The following is a 21,479-nucleotide window of genomic DNA, read 5'->3' as shown; positions in this document are numbered from 1 at the left end:
ATTTGAAACTTCAGATGTTCTTGGCCCACTCTATCCTTATGATATCTCCTCTTCTAAAGTCCTGTGCTATCTATTCACTTGAGTGGTGCTTTTTGCTGCTTGACTTCAGCACATAGATACTCTCCCCCCAGCTCAATGACAAGTGCCTTAGGAGCAAGGGCCGGCCATCTTTTATCATTTGTATGTTCGAATCACCTAGAGCTCTGCCTTTTCAATAATCCCTTAAAAGTTGACACTCAAATATATTTTTAAAACATCTTAAAACTCAAGCATTGTGCTTTCTAAGCATTCTGGAAAACATGTATAGAAGTATAACATTCCATATTTTCATTTTTTTTTATGTAAGTAGTTAAAGAATAAAATCCAAGCCATGTCAGTAATACCTGAGTTAACCACTATGGAAACTGCAAAAATAAGTTTAACTATTATTCAACTTCTTATTTCTGAAAATGTCCTTTTCTCATTGACTGTGCTTAGATAGAGCATTTAAAAAGTTTGTCCAAAACACACAATCATGTCTTGCCTCTAGCAGAAATAATGTGTGTTCTTGCTTCCCTTTGTAAATAATTGAATTTGCCTCTGAAGTTCAAGAAGTTCAAGATTTCTTTTTGTGTATGAAACTGGCTGCTCTGTTTTCTTTTTATATGTAGCAGACTATAATATAAGGCAGAAGAAATGCTGCGCAATTGGGATTTGGTGAGTAGGGAGGATAATAGAAAAGATTGACATGACTTCTATAGAAGAGTTATTTTTAAGTATAGAGAATGCCTGTCCCATGCTGAAAGGGCCCTTAGGAGGTTTTGCCAGGATTAAAAAGCAGTGGGGGCGCTTCCCTTCACCTGGTGTAGCAGGGCTGGTCTGCAGGGCGTTGCTGCCACCTGCTGCATGTGAACCGCTATGGAGGGGCCGCCACATGGGTCTTGCAGCTGTAAAATGCCAGTCAATTAAGATTCTGTGGACATCTGAAATAGTTCTTCTTTCAGAGGCTAGGTGGATCCCAAAGGAAAATTAGCCAGATCTGATGTATTCAGGCTAGAAAAATTTCTAGACATAACAACCAGAATCAGGAGATTAAAAACAGTTAGGAAGGGGCTGGGAATGTGGCTCAAGCAGTAATGCGCTCGCCTGGCATGCGTGCGGCCCGGGTTTGATCCTCAGCACCACATACCAACAAAGATGTTGTGTCCGCCAAGAACTAAAAAATAAATATTAAAAAATTCTCTCTCTCTCTCTCTCTTCTCTCTCACTCTCTCTTTAAAAAAAAAAAAAAAAAAAAAAAACAGGAAGAGCAGATTTGCTCAGTAGTTTCTGAAAGATTACGTCCAGGAACCCTACATTAATGAGAGGCCAGGATTCTATTAAAAGTGAGTCTGTAGCTATGGAAAATAAATGACAATTTCCTTTTCATGAGTATTTAAAAAAAATTTTCTTTTGAAGAGGTGCTTCACTGTAATGCAACAAGAGATAGAAAACTTTTAAATACTGCAAAGGGTGTCCTGAGAGAATTCATTAAATTTAGATTTTTATTTGGTTTCTAGTTAGGTAAATTCCTGCTTACTATTGCAAATTGAGTGAGGTAACAGAATCCCTTCTCCAGGCTTTCACATGTTCTAATCTAATAGAAATACCAATTTAAAGATTAGGATCTTCTAGTGCACCTCCTGGCCTGTTTTTGCTGCTATGTTCACTTTGAGTTCCTGTTTTTTTTGTTTTGTTTTGTTTTGTTTTCAGAGGAAAAAAAGGAAGAGATAATGGCACCCAGAGGAGTTATGTTTTTTCCTTGTTCTTCATTCAAAGACTCTGAACTCTCTAACCCTCCTTGGAAAAAATCACTGTGACCACAGCCCAACCCAATATCCCCATTGATCAGAATCTTGTAGAAAGATGGGAGGTATTGAGAACACAGGTTAGAGTATCCCTAAAAATGATAGGAAATAAATAATTCTGTCTCCTGGTTTTTGTGAGTAACATTAGGTGAGTAGTAATGAGTAGGACATTTCTCGGGGCAAGTTTTGGCAGTGGCAGCATTGACAGCTGGGATATCCAAAAAAGATTATCGCCATTGATTTTTGACATGCAAATTCTCTTCTCCTGCCTAAAGTCTAACCTCTGATGATCAGGGCGATTCTTCATGTCAGCATCATCCATATTCCCCGAAAGCCTTTGTGAGAGATTGTATATACACGGTGGTGACAGCCTGGCCAAAACTATGTCCATTTGACCTCTATTTGAGGAACATAATAAGCCATCTAATCTGTTTTCAGTTTTGCTAGGTGGTGCCTATATTCCAGTAATGAGATTGGGGTCACCAAACATTGCACCAATCATATGGCTAGACAGAGATGCATAATTTGTTTATTATTTTTCTCTGTTCATTAAACTTACACTGTCCATGTCAGCCCACTCCATGGGCTTAATGTTGGAAAATGAAGACAGTCAATTTGATCGCAAGATATTAAACAAATTCAACCATATCTGGCAAGGACTAGCCTTCATTTTCTTTCATAAATAAGCAAAGAATTTTACCAAGGGGTCACTTCCCTGCAACCCCACTGGGATCCTTTGTAAATGGAAGTAATTGGGGGGATGGAACAGGCCTGGTAGCTGGTTGAAGCGATAGAGTCTCTGCCTGTGGATTCTGATTATAACAGTCTTGCTCTGTGTAGCTTCTAGTTTAGGCACAGATAAGCTCTTCTGCCATCAACAATAAAGGCTTCAAGTCATAGTGGTTAGCTTCCCTATGGCACCTGCAGCATATTCCAGAAAAGGGGTGGACAAGGAGGCCTCACTTCTCCCCTCCCAGGAAATGCAAATTTCCCTGCCAGAAGAGGAAAAGTAAAATTTTTATAGCTGACACAAAACCCTGTTACTTTTCAGATTTTATTAAAATTAAACATGTTAATTCTAGAAAGAAAATATACCTTAAGATGAAGCAGAAAACCTTCCATGAAAGACACCAAGCTCACATTTTTTTTTTTAAATGGCTTTGTGTTCTTGAAAAGAAATGTATAAAAAGAGCATTGGGAATTGCTCTGCATGGTTTCCTTTGTTTGGATTTTAGAAGCAGCTTGACTGACAGGGATCCTAAAGGAGACAATCTTTTGGATATGAAAAGTCTTCTGAAGAAAGTGATTTCAGGGAACAATTTCAGCATTGTTCTGTTGAAGGTTAAACCTGGCCCTGAACCGCACTACTTTCCTGTCTATGTTTCATTTCCTGGAGTTTTGCCAAGTGATAAACAGACTCAGGCCTGTGGTAGATTTGGGGTTTGTGAGCACGAACAGGGTGGCTGGAGTGTGCTTAGTTAAAGACATCAATTGATTCTGTGATCATTAAGGAAATGCTGGTGTAAGCTCTTCAGGAGACAATGGAGAAGAAATGGACATACTGTGCTGTCTACTCCATCATCCAGATACAGTTTGTCAGGGGTAAGACTTCTGCTTGTCCTTTCTTGTCAGATCGGCTGCTTTAGGGGCTTCTGTTCATTTAAAATGCCTTGTGACTGTTGCTGAAATTGATCATCAAAGGGCAAATTGTTACTGAAGTTTTCAGTTATGTATTTAAGTGACAGTTATCAGGGAGATTCAGAGTCTAGAAAGGACTCCTCATGAAAACTGAAAACATGAAGGGAAGGGGTGGTTTGTGGTGCCAGGGCTGTGGCGCAATTTCTCCCATTTCCCTCTTAAGAGGATTGCTGGAGTAATTGGGAAATTGTGCTTCTTGGAAACAAAATGCTCTCTAAATGATAGAACAATGCCAGAAAGCTAAAAAAGAAAAGAAGAAAAGAGACAAGTCACGAACTGATCCATGCTCAGAGACCTTTGCTCAATTACTTTTTAATCTCTCAAGTACTTCTTTTCTTTTAGGTCTAAGACTAAGGTCTTTGGAGTTGGACATGGACACATGTTGAATTTTACTGAGTCATAGATATGGCCCTAGGAGGCAAAGCAGAGTCCTTAGGACAGTGACAGCCAGAAACTAACAAGCCAATTCAAAAGTGGAGGAAAGGAAGATTGGTTTTGCATTCCACAGTGTGAGGGTATTATAGTTACTCTGAGTGTCTTACAAATTAACTGTGCTTTTTAGGTATAGCTATTAATATTTTAAGAGTTTCTAAATCAAAGGATGCTTTGGAATATAATGCTGCAGATTGGATGGAGGCATACTCCTATTAAATGCTATTCATAAGGAGTTACATTGAACAGTACTAATCTCTGTCTATCCAAATTTTTGTATCCATAAAAGTGTAGTAATTCCTGTTTGTCAATTATCTTTGAGAGTCTTATTTCTTCTCATCTGCTTGTCGTCATTTTATCATTTCCCTTTGTGAGCTTCAGTGGGACTTGTCATAATAATATATTATTTCTGTGACAATACACCAAGATAATTTTAAAACTGAGGCGAACGTTTCTGAATGTTTTTGATTTGAAGACAAGTCAAATCAAAGACCCAATATTAATACATTTTAAGTACCCTGTACCATTTGGTACAGGGAGATGGGAGAGAAAATCTTCTTTCATGACTAGCATTTCAGGGAATTGATTAGACATTATGCTGTGTGGAATCTGAGGCATCTTCTCCCCATCTCTCTTCAGGAGACCTAACTACATGAAGATGAAGGGTTTTTTTTTCCATCCTCATATATGGAAAGTCAAATTTCTTAGCCTACCCAGTCAGATTGAATTTTGGAGGAAGTTTGGGGGTTATGAAGGTTATAAGAAGACTAACCGAATTCATGTTCTTTTTCTAGTGTGTGTGGCTTTGAGAAAACCACTTAATCTCTCAGTGCTTCCATTTCCTCCTCAAAAAAGGGATTAATCATATCACCCTTATAATGTAAAAGCATTAAATGTCTGTTGTAGATGCATATTTTTAAATGCTCTACATATATTAGTTATTTTTGCAGTTTTGTAGAGCTTCGCTACTGTGTTAAATGTGGCTATAACCACAAAAGGTCAATTTTACTAAATGTAAGAATATGTGTACACTAAATTTGCTGATGCACTTTAGTTTTTAGATAGGCTTAATTTTATCAACAAGTCATCAGAGAACTTAAATTTGTTTTGGGACAAACTAACAAAGAAATAGTCATAAATCAATAGTTTCTTAAGTAAATGACTCTTAATTCGCATTGAGTTCTGTGCTTCTCTCTCTGTGGCTGTTTTCTGTCTCTGAGACAGTATTATGGTTTAGATATGAGATGTCCCCTAAAAAGCTGGCGATGCAGAAATGTTCAGAGGTGAAATGATTAGATTATGAGAGCTGTAAGATAATCAGTGGATTCACCCATTTGATGAATTAATAATTTGAATGTTATTACTGAGTGGTGACATGGCATGGCTTGAGGAGGTGGGTCTGTGGGGGTGTGCCCTTGGGAATTATATTTTGTCCCTAGCTTCTCTCTCCCTCTCTGCTTTCTGGCTGCCATGAGCTTTCCTTCACCATGTGCTTCTGCCACAACGTTTGGCTTCACCTAGAGCCCAGAGCAATGGAGTCAGCTGACCATAGATGGATGCTCTGAAACCATGAGCCAAAATAAACTTTAACTCTTCTAGGTTATTCTTGTCCAGAATTTTGATCACATTGATGAAAAACTAACACACACAGTTAGCCAGGGAGAAAATTCCTGAATTATTGCCCAACCTTACTGAAGTGGCTGGGGTTTTAAGAGTCACTCCATGTGAATCATGCAAACTGATGGCTCATGTCTTCTTTTCAGGAGTATGGGGAAAAGGACTTAATGCAGGAGAAGATGTTTATGCTGTTCCTGGCTCTGATGTCAACATGACTTGCCAAATACAGCTGAAAGGCTTGTTGGTACAGATGCAGTGGTCAAAGATCACCGATAAGATAAACCTCATTGCCCTTCGTCATTCCCAATATGGCGTCCACTGGGCCCACGGGCATTCCTGCAAGTCAGCAGTGGATTTCAGACAAATTCCGGAGAACATAACGATATGGACTCTGCTCTTAAGAAATGTGTCTTCCTCACTCAGTGGAAAGTATGAGTGTAGCTTTACTCTCTTTCCAGAAGGCATTTGGACTAAAACCTATAACCTTCTCATTCAGACACCTGGTAAGTGTAACTGGTAGAGGAAAGGAAGTTTATGCTTATATTCAGCTCATGTTCATTCAACAAACAGGCATTGGCTTGAGGGGGTGGGTTTCTGGGGGTGTGCCCTTGGGAATTATATTTTGTCCACATGCTAGGCATAGTGCTGAGTGTGCAAAAGTTGAGCAGAAAGAGGTACTGGCTGGCAAGGAAGACAGAAATGGATCAAATAATTCCATAAATGAAGGTAAAATTGCAACAGTGATGTGTTAATAATAAGAGCTGCAACAATTCTTTGGAAGAGTTTGTGATAGAGGCCAGGGAATTTGCCCCTGAGCTGAAGTCTGAAGAAGGAGTAGGCATTAACAGTTTAAGAAGGGCAAGAGTTATGAGTGATCCTGAGAAAGGAAACAGCTGTGTGAAGGGCTTTGTGTTGTTGGAGGACATGGAAAATGCCAGAGAGACTACAGTGCAGAGATTAATGGATGAGGCTGGAGATAATGTAAAGACCAGATCATGTTGGACTTTGTTAGCCATGTTCAAGGTTTTGTTCATGGAAGTACATTGAAGTATTAATGAAAGGGTGGAATGAATTTATGGCTTGATTGTATTTTTTTTCTTTTTTTATTGGTTGTTCAAAACATTACAAAGCTCTTGACATATCATATTTCATACATTAGAATCAAGTGGGTTATGAACTCCCATTTTTACCCCAAATACAGATTGCAGAATCGCATCGGTTACACATCCACATTTTTACATACTGCCATATTAGTAACTGTTGTATTCTGCTACCTTTCCTATCCTCTACTATCTCCCCTCCCCTCCCCTCCCATCTTCTCTCTCTACCCCATCTACTGTAATTCATTTCCCTACTTGTTTATTAGCTTGATTGTATTTGTATTATCAAAAGATGATGCTAGCTTCAGTATGAGAATGATATAAAAGGGGACAAAAGTGAAAAAATGGGAACAAGTTAGGAGACCGTCCTAGTCTCAGATAGTGGTGGTTTGGTAGATATAAATAAAATTACATATTTTATGTATTGGGCAAAGAACAGATATGACCAGGTCATAGAGTGGATAAAAGACAAAGGCAACATGAGTGGCATGCATACTCACACAGTGGGGCCAGTCACTGGGATGGAAGACAAAGGAAGTAGACTCAGTTTAGAAGAGAATTTGTAAAAATGACTTTCGATATATTTACTATCGGCCAGGCATAGGGCCTAAGGATGCTACTGGACCTAAAGCATTCATTCACATCGTACATGCTTCAGGGGTCTGCATTTGGAAATGGAAATCCTAGGTTTAAGTTCTACCTCCTTTCTGGCTAGTAATGAATTTGACTGAGGTCTGTCATGTAGATTCTCTGAGCCTATTTGGAAAATTATGATAACACCTGCCCTAAATTACCTAGTCCTAAAGAAAATGATTTCCATTTCTACTAATGGAAAAGAATGAAAATAAAAGCCAACAAATGGAAAATGTACTGGAAATGTAAGGCTTTAAACTCAGGAATAAAATAACCTGGTAATATAAGAAAAAAATCTATAAAATTAACTCATGAAGACCATGCTGAAGGAGGCATGGGGCTTTCCAGGACAAGTAACTGTGAAGGCTCTCTCATCTCCTCTCCATCCCTTGTCTCTTAGCTGCTCCAAGACCATGATACTGAAAGAGATCACCTGTAGGCCAGGCTTCCACCAACTACTGCTTTACAATGCCTTGTTCTCTTGCTGTTTTCTGAGAGAAAAAACAAAGCAAAACCTCAGTTTAATTAGTACCCAGGTAGGTGGGTAAGTAGGGTTGAAATAGAGAAAAACAGAAGACCTGTACAGAGCAACATTTATCTACACACACATTGAAGTCAGGAGACTATATTTGAGCATTGGCTGTGTCACTTACTATTCAGATCATCATTGCCAAGTTATTTCATGTCTCTCAGTTTTTTGTTTTCCTACATCACAAGTACAGGCAATCATAGTTCCTCATTCATGGGTACCACTGTTTTAAGATTAAGTAAAATAATCTATGAAAAGCTCTTATCACAGTTGCTGCCTAGAAGTGAGAGTTTATAAATGGTAGATTTTATTAAGAGAAATAATAATTCTGAGTGAAATTTCTTTCTTAATTCTAATTAGAATGGAGCCTTCTCCTTCTCTTTTTATACTGGTCTACTTGGATTCCAACAGGACATTCATCACACATTAGCAAGAATACACATTGACCTTGGCTTCGGACTTGGACTGTGCACATTTTGCCTATCCCAGTAGACTATACTACTTCATATCTGAGTTCCTGATCTGAACTCCTTTGAGAAATAGCAACAAGGATAGGTATATTCTATATAAAATAGGATATGGGATGACCTAAGTGAAGACAGCATTGGGGAAAAGGCAGTATCCAGAAAGGAGGGTGGTATTACCTTTAAGGAAAGCATAGTTTTAAAAATAAAGGGCAACCCAGGGAGTTAAACTTAGAGCTACCAAAGATTGCAAGTCATTGGAGAGTCAGAGCCTTATCTACACACTCTGTGATTGGAAAATTTCCAATCTTATTATAGATTTGCTGTTGATCCACTGGATTAAATGAAAAGCAGTGTTCTCAGTGTTACAGAAATGGTTCTGGTATGGTGTATTTGAGTACCAAAAGTTCAGAATAGAAACTATAAGGGAGGAAAAAAAAAAGCTTTCACCATAGAGCGACAAGCTTTATATGGAACTATCCTTAAAAAGGCACCTAACCCAGGAGGCAGCTACCACATGAGAGCCCCACTGAGTCACCACCCATTAGCCATCATCCTCCCCCTTTATTTTTTTATGTTCTCTTGCTTCTCCTCCTGTCACTTGTAGCATTTTCTTCCCATTCTCCTCTGAGATATGCATGTCTATAAGCTAGTTGGGAAAGCAGAGTGCTCATGAAGTGTGAACTCTTTTGAAGTGCATAAACAAATGCAAATTGAAGTGGTGTAGAAGAATCTAAATATGAAAATGTTGAGGTACCAGAGGTGATTGGATTAATTGCCTCTTCTTGTTTCCCTCCTCTCCTCATCTGAGTCATCCTTCCTTGTCTGCTCACAAAGCAGTGTGCACCTACATCCAGTTCTCATGTCCCCTGAGGGGTTAGCTGGGAAGGGATTCCCTTCTCTTTTCACAATATTTTTTTCCCTATGTGTGTCTCAGTTGGCTGAGACTGCAAATGGGTATGGAAATAAACAATGTGGCCTTTGGCTCTTTTTCATTTTCGTTTGACAGGGTTTCTTCCTAGGTTGGAAGTTTTGAGTTATTCCAAGAAACACAGTACTCCGAGTTAAGTCGTGGATTGTTGTAATCCCCATTTCCTGAATTTGAATGCTATTGGATCCTAGAGTACTACAGAATGTAAGATTTTGATGCTTTTGTGTTTTGGGTGTGAAATGTCCCACAGAATTTCATGTGTGGAAATCTTATTCCCAATGCAGCAAAATCCAGACATGGGGCTTTTAGGCAATGATGGATCACGAGACTCTGACCTCACCAGTGGATTAATCCAGTTTATGGATTAAGCAATTGATAGCTGGATGTACTACTAGGCAGTTGTATCTAGTTGGAGGAAATAGGTTACTGGGGGTGAACTCTTAAAGGATTTTTCTTCATCCAGCACCTTCCCTTTTCCCCTCCTTTCCTCCCTCCTCCTCTCTGCCATCATAGTCCTCTGATCATAGGCGTCTTCTTCATCTCCTCTTTCTCCCCTTCCTCTTCCTCCCTCTCCTCTTCCTTCTCCTCCTCCTCCTCCTCCTTCTTCTCCTCCTCCTTCTTCTCCTCCTCCTTCTTCTTTTCTCTCTCTCTCTTTCTCTCTCTCTCTCCCTCCCTCCCTCCCTCCCCCTTCTAGGATGCCATGAGCTGAGCCGCCTTCTTCTGCCATTATATTTCTGCTTCAGAACCAGCCGACCTTGGTTAAATCCTCTGAAACTATGAGCCCACATAAATCTTTCCCCCCAAAGTTGTTCCTGTCAGTATTTTGGTCACAGTTGCAAAAATATAACACAGAAATATTTGAAAATGTGTAGTAATCAGGTGAATTATAAGAATAAAAAGTGACTTTAACTTACATAATTATGATGAAATATTTTAGGGATTGTTAATCTTGTTATTGGAAGCAGTAGCATTAGCAAAAGAACTAGGATGACCCTGTCTTTAATAATCACAAAGTCCAATGGGAAAAGAAAGACATCAATCAATTAAGTGAACAAATATCAAATTGCAACAGTGAGGAGTATTCTCATAGTGAGGATGTAAGCAGTGTATAGTGTATGAGACAGTATATCAGGAGATTAGGAAGATTTCCTGGAGAAAAGGGCTAATCAGGTGAGAGTAGAGAACACAGAACTTTATGGTAGTAAACAGAATAGTCTGTGCAAAGACTGTGGTAGTAAGGAGTTATGTCAGCTGTGGGGGATTTTTAAAAATATTATAGCTGGAGCAAAGAGAATGATAGGGGAGGCAACTGAACATGAAGCTGGAGAGCCTGATTGGTCCAGGTGAGGATATTTGTCTTTATCCCAAGAAAAGTGGGAACTAATTGAAAGGCTGTTGTTTTATTTAATTTCTTTTTTTTTATCTTGTAATTTGACAATGTGTATTTGTAGTCAAATACACAAAAGAGTGTATTTATGACCAAATGAAAAGACAATAGCAGAAATCTCCAGGAGGAATGCTGCTAACATTGAGTACAGTGGCAATAGATAGATGAAGAGGAATGTCCTTATGTTTAGAAGATTCACCCTACAGGATTTGGTGGTGACTTGCATATATGGAATGGAAAATAAAAAGAAGAGGCAAGGATTCACAATGAGCGAATTGGTCATTGCATTAGAGAATGCTGATATATATATATATATATATATATATATATATATATATATATATATATATATATATATACTCAGATTGTGCCAAGATTAATTTTGAGTTTAAATTTGTACATGTTGAACTAGGTGTGAAGTTGAGGCATACAGGTGATGGCAGGTAAGCAGCTGGATGTACATCTTGTGATCTGGCAGAGAGGCTTAGGTTGAAGGCACAAGTGGTGAGTCATCTGAGTAAGAGTGTTAACTAATGTTCTGACAGAGAAAGAAATCATCTGGGAAGAGAAAAATCAAGTGAAAAAAGCAATGTGGGATTTCAACAGTCCATGGTAATAAGTGGAAAAAGGTGTCTTCAAATGCTGGAGAAGAATAACTAAGAAGAAGGAATAAAATCAGAGAATCAGGTCTCAGAAACCTAGGAAGGTGATTGCACAAAAGCTATAGCTATCGTCTCTGGTGTTTCTGAGAAGATAAATGGACATTAGGCTGTATTTAGGATCATGAAAGGTATTAATCACCTAATAGGAACAGTGATGGGTGGCTTTATGGAACAGAAAGAATTCAGACTGGAGGAAGAAGAGAAGTGAGTAAGAGACAAGAAAATATGGAAAGCAAATATTGACATGACTTTTAAGAAACTGGTCAGCAGTGATAGAAGGAGTATGCATGTGCAAATGATGGACCTTGTTGGTGCTGTGATGGTGATGGTTTGAATTAATGCAAGACACTTGATTTTATGTCAAAGCCAGTGGGCAGGATCCAATTAAAAAGAAGTTTACATCATACAGAAGATAAAGTAAAAAACCTGAGGTGTCTGAGAAGAGGGAGCAATGAGACCTACAGCATAGATAGTAAGACTATTCTGAAACAGAAAAAAAAACTAGTCTTTAAAAATTATAACAAGAGGAAAGGAAAATAAGAATTGTGCACATGATGAGAGAGGTGTTGTCTTATTTTCTCTAATATAGGAAACAAAAGAATCTTTAGTTAGAGAGAGGAAGGGGATTTCACAAAAAGAAATTGGAGAGAGTTTTAAATAGTTAATATGAATAGAGGGAAAATGAGTTCACTTGGTAACTATATTTGCATTTTTCAGTCAATATTGTGGATGTGAAGTGTTTCGCAAAAGCTCATGTGTGAGACAGTGCATGAAGGTTTGGAGGAGAAATGATTGTGTTAAAGCCTTAGCCTAATCAGTGAATTAATCCCTGGTGGGATTACTTGAGGGGTGACTGGACACACGTGGGGTACGGATGGAGGAAGTGGTTCATTGGGGGTGTGGCTATTGGGTATATATTTTGTATCTGGCCAGGGGTGTCCCCCACCTCTGCTTTCTGATTATTGTGTGAGCTGCTTCCCTCTGCCACACTCCTCTGCCATGATGTTCTGCCTCACCTCGAGCCCCAAGGAATGGACCCAGCCTTCTATGGAATAAGACCTCTGAAACTGTGAGCCTTCAAATAATCTTTTCCTCCTCTGCAATTGTACTGGTCGGATCTTTTAGTCACAGTAGTGAAAAAACAATTGGAGTATGGTATTGAAACTGTAGTGAAACAATTTGTACTGTGACTTTCTCCAGCAGTACCTGGCTTCTTGGAACTGGGTATTAAAAAGTACATAGTTGGCCAAGCATAGGGGCTCTGGTCTATAATCTCAACAACTTGGAAGGCTGAGGATCAAGAGTTCAAAGCCAGCCTCAGCAATTTAGTGAGACCCTGTCTTAAAATGAAATACAAAAAGGGCCAGGGATGTGGTTCAATGGTTCAGCATCCTGGGGCTTAATCCCTAGTAACAACAACAAAAACAACAACAAAAAGGTGCATAGGTGGGGGCTGGGGTGTAGCTAACTGGTACATTGACATAGCACTTACCCAGTATGTGTGAGATCCTGAGTTCAATCCCCAGCACACATAAACACACACAAAAAAATGCATATATTGGTCAGCCTTTTTAGATTACTGACAAAAAGGCATGAGATCTGGGATATTAACAAGAATATCACTGAAATGATGAACTATGAATCTTAGCTGGATAGTGAGGAGAGCAAAAAAAAAATATAGTTGATGATTGGGAGACAGTAGAGAGATCAACTTATTAAAAGATCCCAGGAGCTCAGAGAATAGTGGAGATAACTCTAGTTGCACAAACTGAAGGTGGTGAGGCAAGGGAATGTTTGTAGGTTCAAATGCATGATTTTGTAGGAAGAGAGAGCAGTTATGTGTGGTGACATAATCCAAGATGTGATTATAAGAATAGGTGGCTGAAATGGGATGGAGACCATTAATGGAGATTATGATGGAACAACTGAGAAGTCAGGTATGGGTAAGTCATCAAGATACAACTGAAATCATCCAGGATTGTATCAGGGTTTGAGCTTAAAAAAATACTGCAGTTGTGATGACAACATTTTCAAAGAATAATGAAGGATGATTGGGAGATTAGAGCTAGAGTCAATAATCTTTTTCTCTGAAAAACCCCATATTAAGTGTTTTAGGCTTTGGGTCCATACAGTCTCTTCCACAACTACTCAGGTCGACCATTGTTCTATGAAAGCATCTCTAGATCATATGGAAATGAGTGGGCTTGATGGTTACAATAAACCTTTATTTACAAAATCAGGCAAAAAGTCAGATTTAGCCCACAGGCCATAGTTTTAGAACTTTTGGATTAGAGGATAAATTGGGAGAGAGAGGAATTACTTAATTTTTTCAAAGCATATTACATATAACATGTAACAGTAAACTGCACTTACGTATTATAATATGTATAATAATCCAAATAGTAGAGTGCGACAAATAGAATTTCATGAAATTTAAGCAAATTAAGAAAAAAGAAATGTATTTGTGAATAGTCTTTTATATTTACTCACATATTTCCTACTTCCTATTCTCTCCATTTCACCTCATAAACTGGAGTCACTATTTGGTATCATTTCCTTTCAGCCTGAAGAACTTAGTTGAGTGTTTGTTGTCTTAGACTATGTTCTGTTGCTATAACTGGATACCTCAGACTGGATAATTTATTTTAAAAAAAGGGGGGGCGTTATTTGGCTCATGGTTCTAGAGGCTGAGAAGTTCAAGATCATTGCACCAGTCTCTGACTGGGATCTGGTGAAGGTCTTGTTGCATCATAACATGGCAGAGGGTAACACATGGTGAGACAGAGAAAACATGTCAGCTCAGGTTTCTCTTCCTCTTTTTACAAAGCCACCAAGACCTATCATTAGGATCACACTCTGATGATCTCATCTAATTTCAGTTGCCTTTAAAAGGCCACACATCCATGTACCATCAACATATGAATTGGGGAATTAAGTTTCAACATGAGTTTCAGAAGGGATATTCAAACCATGGTATTCATGTAGAGCAAATCTGCTTAAAATGGATTATCTCAGTTTTTTTTTAATTTGATGAATAATTTCACTGTGTGTAGAATTCTTGGTGGGCTGTGTTTTCTTTTAGTATTGGGGAGTGGGGTGTTTGTGGTGTTGGGGCTTTGTGCATGAGAGGCAAGCACTCTACCAACTGAACTATATCCCTAGCCCTTCTTTTAGTATTTTGAATGTCTTCTGATCTCTATTGTTTCTGATTAGGTGTAGGATGATAATTATATTATTGGTCTCCTACATGGGATGAGTTGCTATTTTCTGTTTATTTTTATTTCACTTTGTTTTACTTGCTTAATTGCACCTTTCATAATTTTTTTTGTTTTGTTTTTGGCTTTCCACAGTATGATTGTGATGTGTCTAGGTGGGTGTCTCTTTATGTATATCCTATTCAGGTTTGATGATATTTTGATTGTGAAGATTAATGGTGGGGAAGCTTTTGTGAAGTAATAAAATGTGTGAAACTTTCGGTTTTTGCTTCCTCAAGAATTTGTTCTTTTCCCTCACTCTTTCACCTCTTTTTTCTATGATTCCTGTTATATATATGTTAGTCTAGCTGGTAATGTCCTATATTACTTTGAAACTATTTGTTTTCCTTCAGTCATTTTTTCCTCCCTATTCTTCATATTAGATCATTTACATCAGTCAGTTTTCACATACAGTGATTCTTCTTCAGATTTGCTGTTGAGCACTTCTAGGGAATTTTTCATTTTTGTTATTGACTTTTCCAACTCTAGAATATTTGGTTCATTTTATAGCTTTCTATTTCTTCCCTAAGATGACCTATTTATTGAGTCATAGTCATTATGTTTTTCTTTAGTCCTTCTTTAATTCTTTGAACATACTTAGAATAAGTGTTTTGAAGTCTGTTAAATCCAATGCCTGGGAACACTGATTCAGTTGCAATTAGCTGCTTTTTTCCTGAGTATGGGTGACAATTTCCTATTTATTTCATGTCTAATAAATTTTTTGGTTGAAAACTGGAAATTGTGGGTATATATATAGATATACATACATATACACACAGAGCTATATAATAACACACATATATAAATAAAATTATATGTAATATATGATACATATAATATGTAATTATATATAATAACATATTTATATATACTGTAATACACCATACATACAATATATGAATCATATAATACATATGTTGAGTATGCATACAATATATTTATAATATTAGAGAGATACTAGTTTTTGTTTTTTCAATTTTAGTAACTTACATGAATTGAACTGTGTAATCTGTCTCCTTTTCAGTGTGTGGCCACTGACATCTCTGCTTAGCTTTTTATACTAACTCTAATTTTTTACTTTGGGCTCTGAGGAGTTCTCCCTTCATTGCCAAAGCACCTTTGTTATCCACTAATGATTTTGGCAAAATTTGTTCTCCAACATTTTAAGCCCATTAGGCTTCTATCCTCTGCACATAGATTAGGACGGTAGGTGGGGGGGAGTGTTGCAGGGTACTTTAAATTTGCACTCATTTATCCCTACTCCTCTGGCTTCTCCATTTTGCTAGGCTCTCGCAGGTCTTCCCTACTCAGGTATGTGTTTTTCCAGTCTTTCAGAATGTGTGAAGAACTTATTTCAGCCATCCTATCACTATCTAATTTACAGGATCTACCTGCTAAATACCTACCTGGTTTTCTACTGCATAGTTCATTTTGTGCAGGGACTGAGTGGTTTACAAAGAACAGAAATTGATCATTTCACAGTTCTGTAGGCTGTGAAGTCCAGAAAGAGTCACTGGCATCTGGCTAGGGCTCTTTGGTTGTGCCTCTGGAGAGGAGTCTGCCCCTTTTGGAAGAAGACCTGGATTTCCACACAGTCCCATGCTGGTCAAACTGTATTTCTCAATGACCAATCTGTGGAAGTAAATAAAGGAGCCATTGACTAGAAGACTGAAGGGTCCTAGTGTTTTTATCAAATCCCTATAATTTTTTCAAGAAGTGCCGCAGTCTTGGCTGGGCACAAGATCTTGAGCCACCACACACCTTGTAGATTCAAACAGCAATTCTTTATTCCCGAACTCACACCAGCCCTGTACAAACACGTTCTGGGGAAATTCAAGTTCTGCTGCATAATTCACATCCCAAATACTTTCTGAATTCCACGAGAACTCAAGGGGAACTCAAGCAGCAGGAACGCCCTATTCCCAGCAGCAATAAACTTAAATCTGGAACTTCCCTAAAACCAGATTGTCTTAAACCGGGAACGCCTTAAACTTGTCTTAAACCAGGAACACCCTAAACCCAAGGAGCGGGATACTTCCTCAAACCTGCAGGATACACCTTAAACCTGGATCCACCCTCGTCCTTGAGCAGGGTCACCTTTCTCAAACACACATGCAAGGTCACATCGGATTTCCAAGGCAAGTCCATTTAACATGGGGTATGCTGGCAAGGAAATTTTGATGTGTCATTCCTACTTGGCAATGGCCCTCAGCAAAGAAGAAATTCATCTGAATTTGATGTTGTCTTTGGTCAATTTCAGAACTGTGAAATGGTTGCTTCAACACCTTTGCCCAGTTTTGTACTTATTCTCACTAACCTCTTTATTCCCCTATTACCAAAAATTCCCTCTTAATTTTGATACTTACATCATATCTTTATTTTAAAACTTGTTAATTACTATTCCCCTCCATATAATATTTTTATTCTTTTTAGATGTTCTTGACAGTAGAATGTATCTTGGCATTTACACATACATAAAGTATAATTTATTCTAATTAAGATCCTGTTCTTGTGGTTGTACATGAAACAGAGTTACCCCAGTCATGTATCCAAATATAAGGATATGAAAGTTATGTCTGATTAATTCTTCTGTCCTTCCTATTGCCCTCCCCCTCCCTTCCCTTCATTCTCCTTTGTCCAATCCAGTGGATTTCTATTTCTTTCCTTCCCTACCCTTCCTTGTTATGGGTTAGTATCCACATATCAGAGAGAACATTTGGCCTTTGGTTTTTGGGGATTGGCTTTTTTCACTTATCATGATGTTCTCTACTTCCATTCATTTACCAGTAAATGCCATAATTTCATTCTTCTTTATGGCCAAGTAATATTATATTGTGTATATATGCCACATTTTCTTTATCCATTCGTCTGTTGAAGAAAAACTAAGTTGGTTCCATAGTTTGGCTATTGTGAATTGAACTGCTGTAAACATTGATGTGGCCATGTCACTGGAATATGCTGATTTTTAGTCCTTTGGGTATAGACCTAGGGGTGGGATAGCTGTGTAAAGTGATGGTTCCATTCCAAGTTTCTGAAGAATCTCCATATTACTTTCAACAGTGGTTGCACCAATTTGCAGTCCCACAAATAATGTCTGAGTGTATCTTTTTCCCCACATCCTCACCAACATTTATTGTTACTTGTATTCTTGATAATTGCCATTCTGACTGAAGTGAGATGGAATCGCAGGACAGTTTTAATTTGTGTTTGTCTAATTGCTAGAGAAATTGAACATTTTTTCACATATTTGTTAGCCATTCTTATGTCTTCTGTGAAGTGCCAGGTCAGTTCCTTTGCCCATTTATTGATTGGGTTATTTTCTTTTTTGGTGTTAAGTTTTTTTCAGTTCTTTGTATATTCTGGAGATTAATGCTTTATCTGAGGTGCAGGTAGTAAAGATTTTCTCTCATTCTGTATGCTCTGTTCATGTTCTTAATTGTTTCCTTTGCTGTGAAGAAGTATTTTAGTTTTATACCATCTCATTTACTGATTCTTGATTTTACTTCTTGCACTTTAGGAGTCTTATTGAGGAAGTCAGTTTTTACGTCAACATAATAGAGAGTTGGGCCTACATTTTCTTCTAGTAAACACAGGGTCTCTGTTCTAATACCTAGGTCCTTGATCCACTTTGAATTGAGTTTTGTGCAGGGTGAGATATAGGGGTTCAATTCATTCTGCTGCATATAGATTTCCAGTTTTCCTGGCACCACTATATAAATGACATATCATCTGAAAGAGAAATAAGGAAAACTATCCCATTTACAATAGCCTCAAAAAAATAAATAAAATAAAATACTTGGAAATCAACCTAACAAAATAGATGAAAGACCTCTACAATGAGAACCACAGAACACTAAAGAAAGAAATTGAAGAAGAAAATGGAAATATCACCCCCATGTTCTTGGATAGGCAGAATTAATATTGTCAAAATGGCCTTACTATAAAGGTGCTATACAGATTTAATGCAGTTCCTATTTAAAATTCCAATGATGTTCTTCATAGAAATAGAAAAAGCAGTCATTAAATTCATTTGGAAAAATAAGAGGCCTAGAATAGTCAAAGCAACCCTTCTTATAACATTTTTTCTTAGTGTTAAACATAAATGCATGATCAACACTTATCACCAGCCTTTATGTAAAGCCTCTTCAATGGAAAGTGTATTCTATTAAAGAATCCTTAGGAAGTACCCACCTAAGCAATATTTTCCTGAGTCTTGTATGATCCTCACATTTTTCTGTAGTCAATACATTAAGAGGTTAATTTTGCTAAATTTAAAATCTTTGACTCACATTTTCTTTCCTTGAGTGTATTAAATGTTACTCTATTATTTTCTGACATAGAATTGTTAGTCAAAAACTAACAACTATCCAGTTTTTTCCCCATAGTTGACTTCATTCAATTCTTTCAAAAGAATATGATTAATGTTTTTTATTCTGTTTCTTTCTTTTGAGATAAAAATCTTTTAATATGTATTTTTAGGCATTTCTTATTTAAAATTCTTTGAAATAATTTGTTGTTCTGTGCTTTAATTTTTTCCTTCAGTGCCTTCTATATACATATGATTTATCTTTGCATAAAATTTTCTTCAAATCTCTTTTTCATTTCTTTAAAAATTAGTCATCATTAATTAATTTAGACATTTCCCTTATTCTGTCTTTTCATTTATACTAATGCATTAACTTTTGTGTTTATGGTTTTTATTTTGGTCTACTTTTATCTTCCTTTCTGGAGTGATTTTTAAAAATTACTATTTCCAATAATTTTCTGAGTTGTTTCATCTCTTGTTGTGGTTTAGGTCTGGAATGTCTGACAAAGACACTTGTTTTGAAGGATTGGTTCCCCAGTGCAATGCTCCGAAATGGGACTTTAGGAAAGTGATGGGTAATGAGAGCTCAGATCTCATCAAAGGGTTAATCCGTTGATACTTTCATAACTCAATTGACTATTAGGAGGTGGTGGAATCTAGAGGAGGTGGGCCTAGCTGGAAGAAGTGGATCACTGGAGGTGTACCATGGAAGATATATCTAGTCCCTGGACTCTTCCTTGCTTGTTTTCTCTGGTCCTGGCTTCTATGAGATGAGCGACTTTTCTCCACTACACCTTCCCTGCCATGAAGTTCTGCCTCACCACAAGCCGACAAAGATGGGGTCAAGGGACTATGAACTGAAACAGGGATCCAAAATAACTCTTCCCTCCTCTATGTTTTTCTCAGTTATTTTGTCACAGCAATGGAAAGCTGACTAACACGGCTATCTGTTGCAAATATTCTTTTTGCAGTGGACTCACTGATTGACCTTTCCAAAGATTTTGCATAGCACATATCAGTTTTTAAATTTTAGTTCATTTTGAAAGGCAAGGCTATAACTTTATTTTATGTCTTGTCTGCTAATATGTTTCCGAATGTTATTTTGTTCTCTACCTTTTTTTTTTTTTTCTTATAGGAGATCTATTGATGGATTGATTGTGGTACTCTATCACTGAGCTACTTTACCTGCCCTTTTTATTTTGGGATAAGGTCTACCTAAATTACCAGGCCAGCTACAAATTTGCAATCCTCCTGGCTCAGCCTCCCAAGTAACTGGGATTACAGTTAGGATTATCACTGCTTCTGGCATCTTACAGTAGTTTTATAGATGATTCTACTTCATTTCTTTCTATTGTTCATGTTTAAGCTAAGTGCATTTTCACTATTATCATGGAAATGTAGGCCAAGCTAGCTTTTCTAGGATCTTCTGTGTGTCTAGAGCCTCCTTTTCTGATATTTTCAAGACAAATACTATGCCACTGGACTTTCTGACTGTACTTCCTTTGCTTATACCCCTCAAACTTTAATCTAAATGGCCCCTTTGATCTCTTCTATTGGATCTGATCCATTTAATTTTTGTTAAACTTTATTTTTTAGTTGTAGGTGAACACAATACCTTTATTGTACTTTTATGTGGTGTTGAGGATTGAACTCAGTGCCTCACACATGCTAGACAAGAGCTCTTCCTCTAAACCACAACCCCAGCCCTGATGGATTTAAGTTTGATTCAATTCCTAAGGATGTCTTGTCAGCACAAGTTGCATCCTGAGAAGCCTCATTTGCTCCAGCACTGGAAACCCTTTTACTGTTTCCCTTGAAGACACTGATGATGGGGAGCCTCCAAATTCCCTTCTCCTTTTCTACTATGATTTTCATATTAATCTGACTCTCTCTCCAGGGATTATCTATTACTTGGAGATTGGGGGCATGGTTATCTAGTTCCAAAGTCCTTCAGAAGCATAGTTGATTTTCCTGTTTCTTTCTGCAAAGTTGCTAGTACCATACTGGTCTAGTGCTTTGTCCCCACCCATTAAAGGGAGATATATTGTTATTTAGTTTCTTGTAGATATTTTCTGTGTGACTTAAGTTTACTTTTTCTGTTTTAAGGGGGGTTTTCAATTATATTTAAAAGGTTATGCTGTGCGTATTGTCCAATTTTTAGAATCCAAAGTTCAAAAATTTAATACTTAGTTAGTTGAAAAATTTAAATTAAAAATAATTAACATATTGAGTATGTCTCCTGGACTTCACAGATATTAGTGTCTAGATTGGTACCTGTTTAAAATAAGTTTAGGCAAAACAATTACAATAATTTCAAGGATAAAATTTAACAGTAATAATGGTGGTATGAAATATGTCAAAAATCGTAATGTCATATACAAATAATTTCATCTGGAAATACTAGTATAGATAAATTTTTTAAACAATAAGGGAGAGGGGTCTTTTTAAAAAATTATGGAATTAGAGTCCCTGGGTTTTGCATCTTTATATTCAACCAACCACTGGTCAAAAAGTATTCAGAAAAAAAATGCATCCATATTATGTATAGATCTCTTTCCTCTTGGTATAGGATATTTTTAGAGAATAATGACAACTATTTACACATTATTTATGTTGTATTAGGTACTGTAAGTAATCTAG

At 37.4% G+C, this 21,479-nt stretch overlaps 1 protein-coding gene across 1 annotated transcript in view; it reads left to right on the top strand.

The window, feature by feature from the left end:
• Positions 1-3,265: 3,265 nt before the first annotated feature.
• The window catches only part of Cd96 (CD96 molecule), an 88,699-nt gene continuing 70,485 nt past the window's right edge, over positions 3,266-21,479 (top strand). The window contains exons 1-2 of the mRNA XM_021720654.3: positions 3,266-3,428; positions 5,720-6,076. Of these exons, the coding sequence (XP_021576329.2) occupies positions 3,368-3,428; positions 5,720-6,076 (418 nt within the window). The 5' untranslated portion in view covers positions 3,266-3,367. The remainder of the gene's footprint in view (positions 3,429-5,719; positions 6,077-21,479) is intronic.

Source organism: Ictidomys tridecemlineatus, chromosome 3 (genome assembly GCF_052094955.1).
Source record: "Ictidomys tridecemlineatus isolate mIctTri1 chromosome 3, mIctTri1.hap1, whole genome shotgun sequence".
Lineage (NCBI taxonomy): Eukaryota > Metazoa > Chordata > Mammalia > Rodentia > Sciuridae > Ictidomys > Ictidomys tridecemlineatus.
The sequence above is the reverse complement of the archived record's forward strand: the minus strand, read 5'-3'. Positions and strand labels throughout refer to the sequence as shown.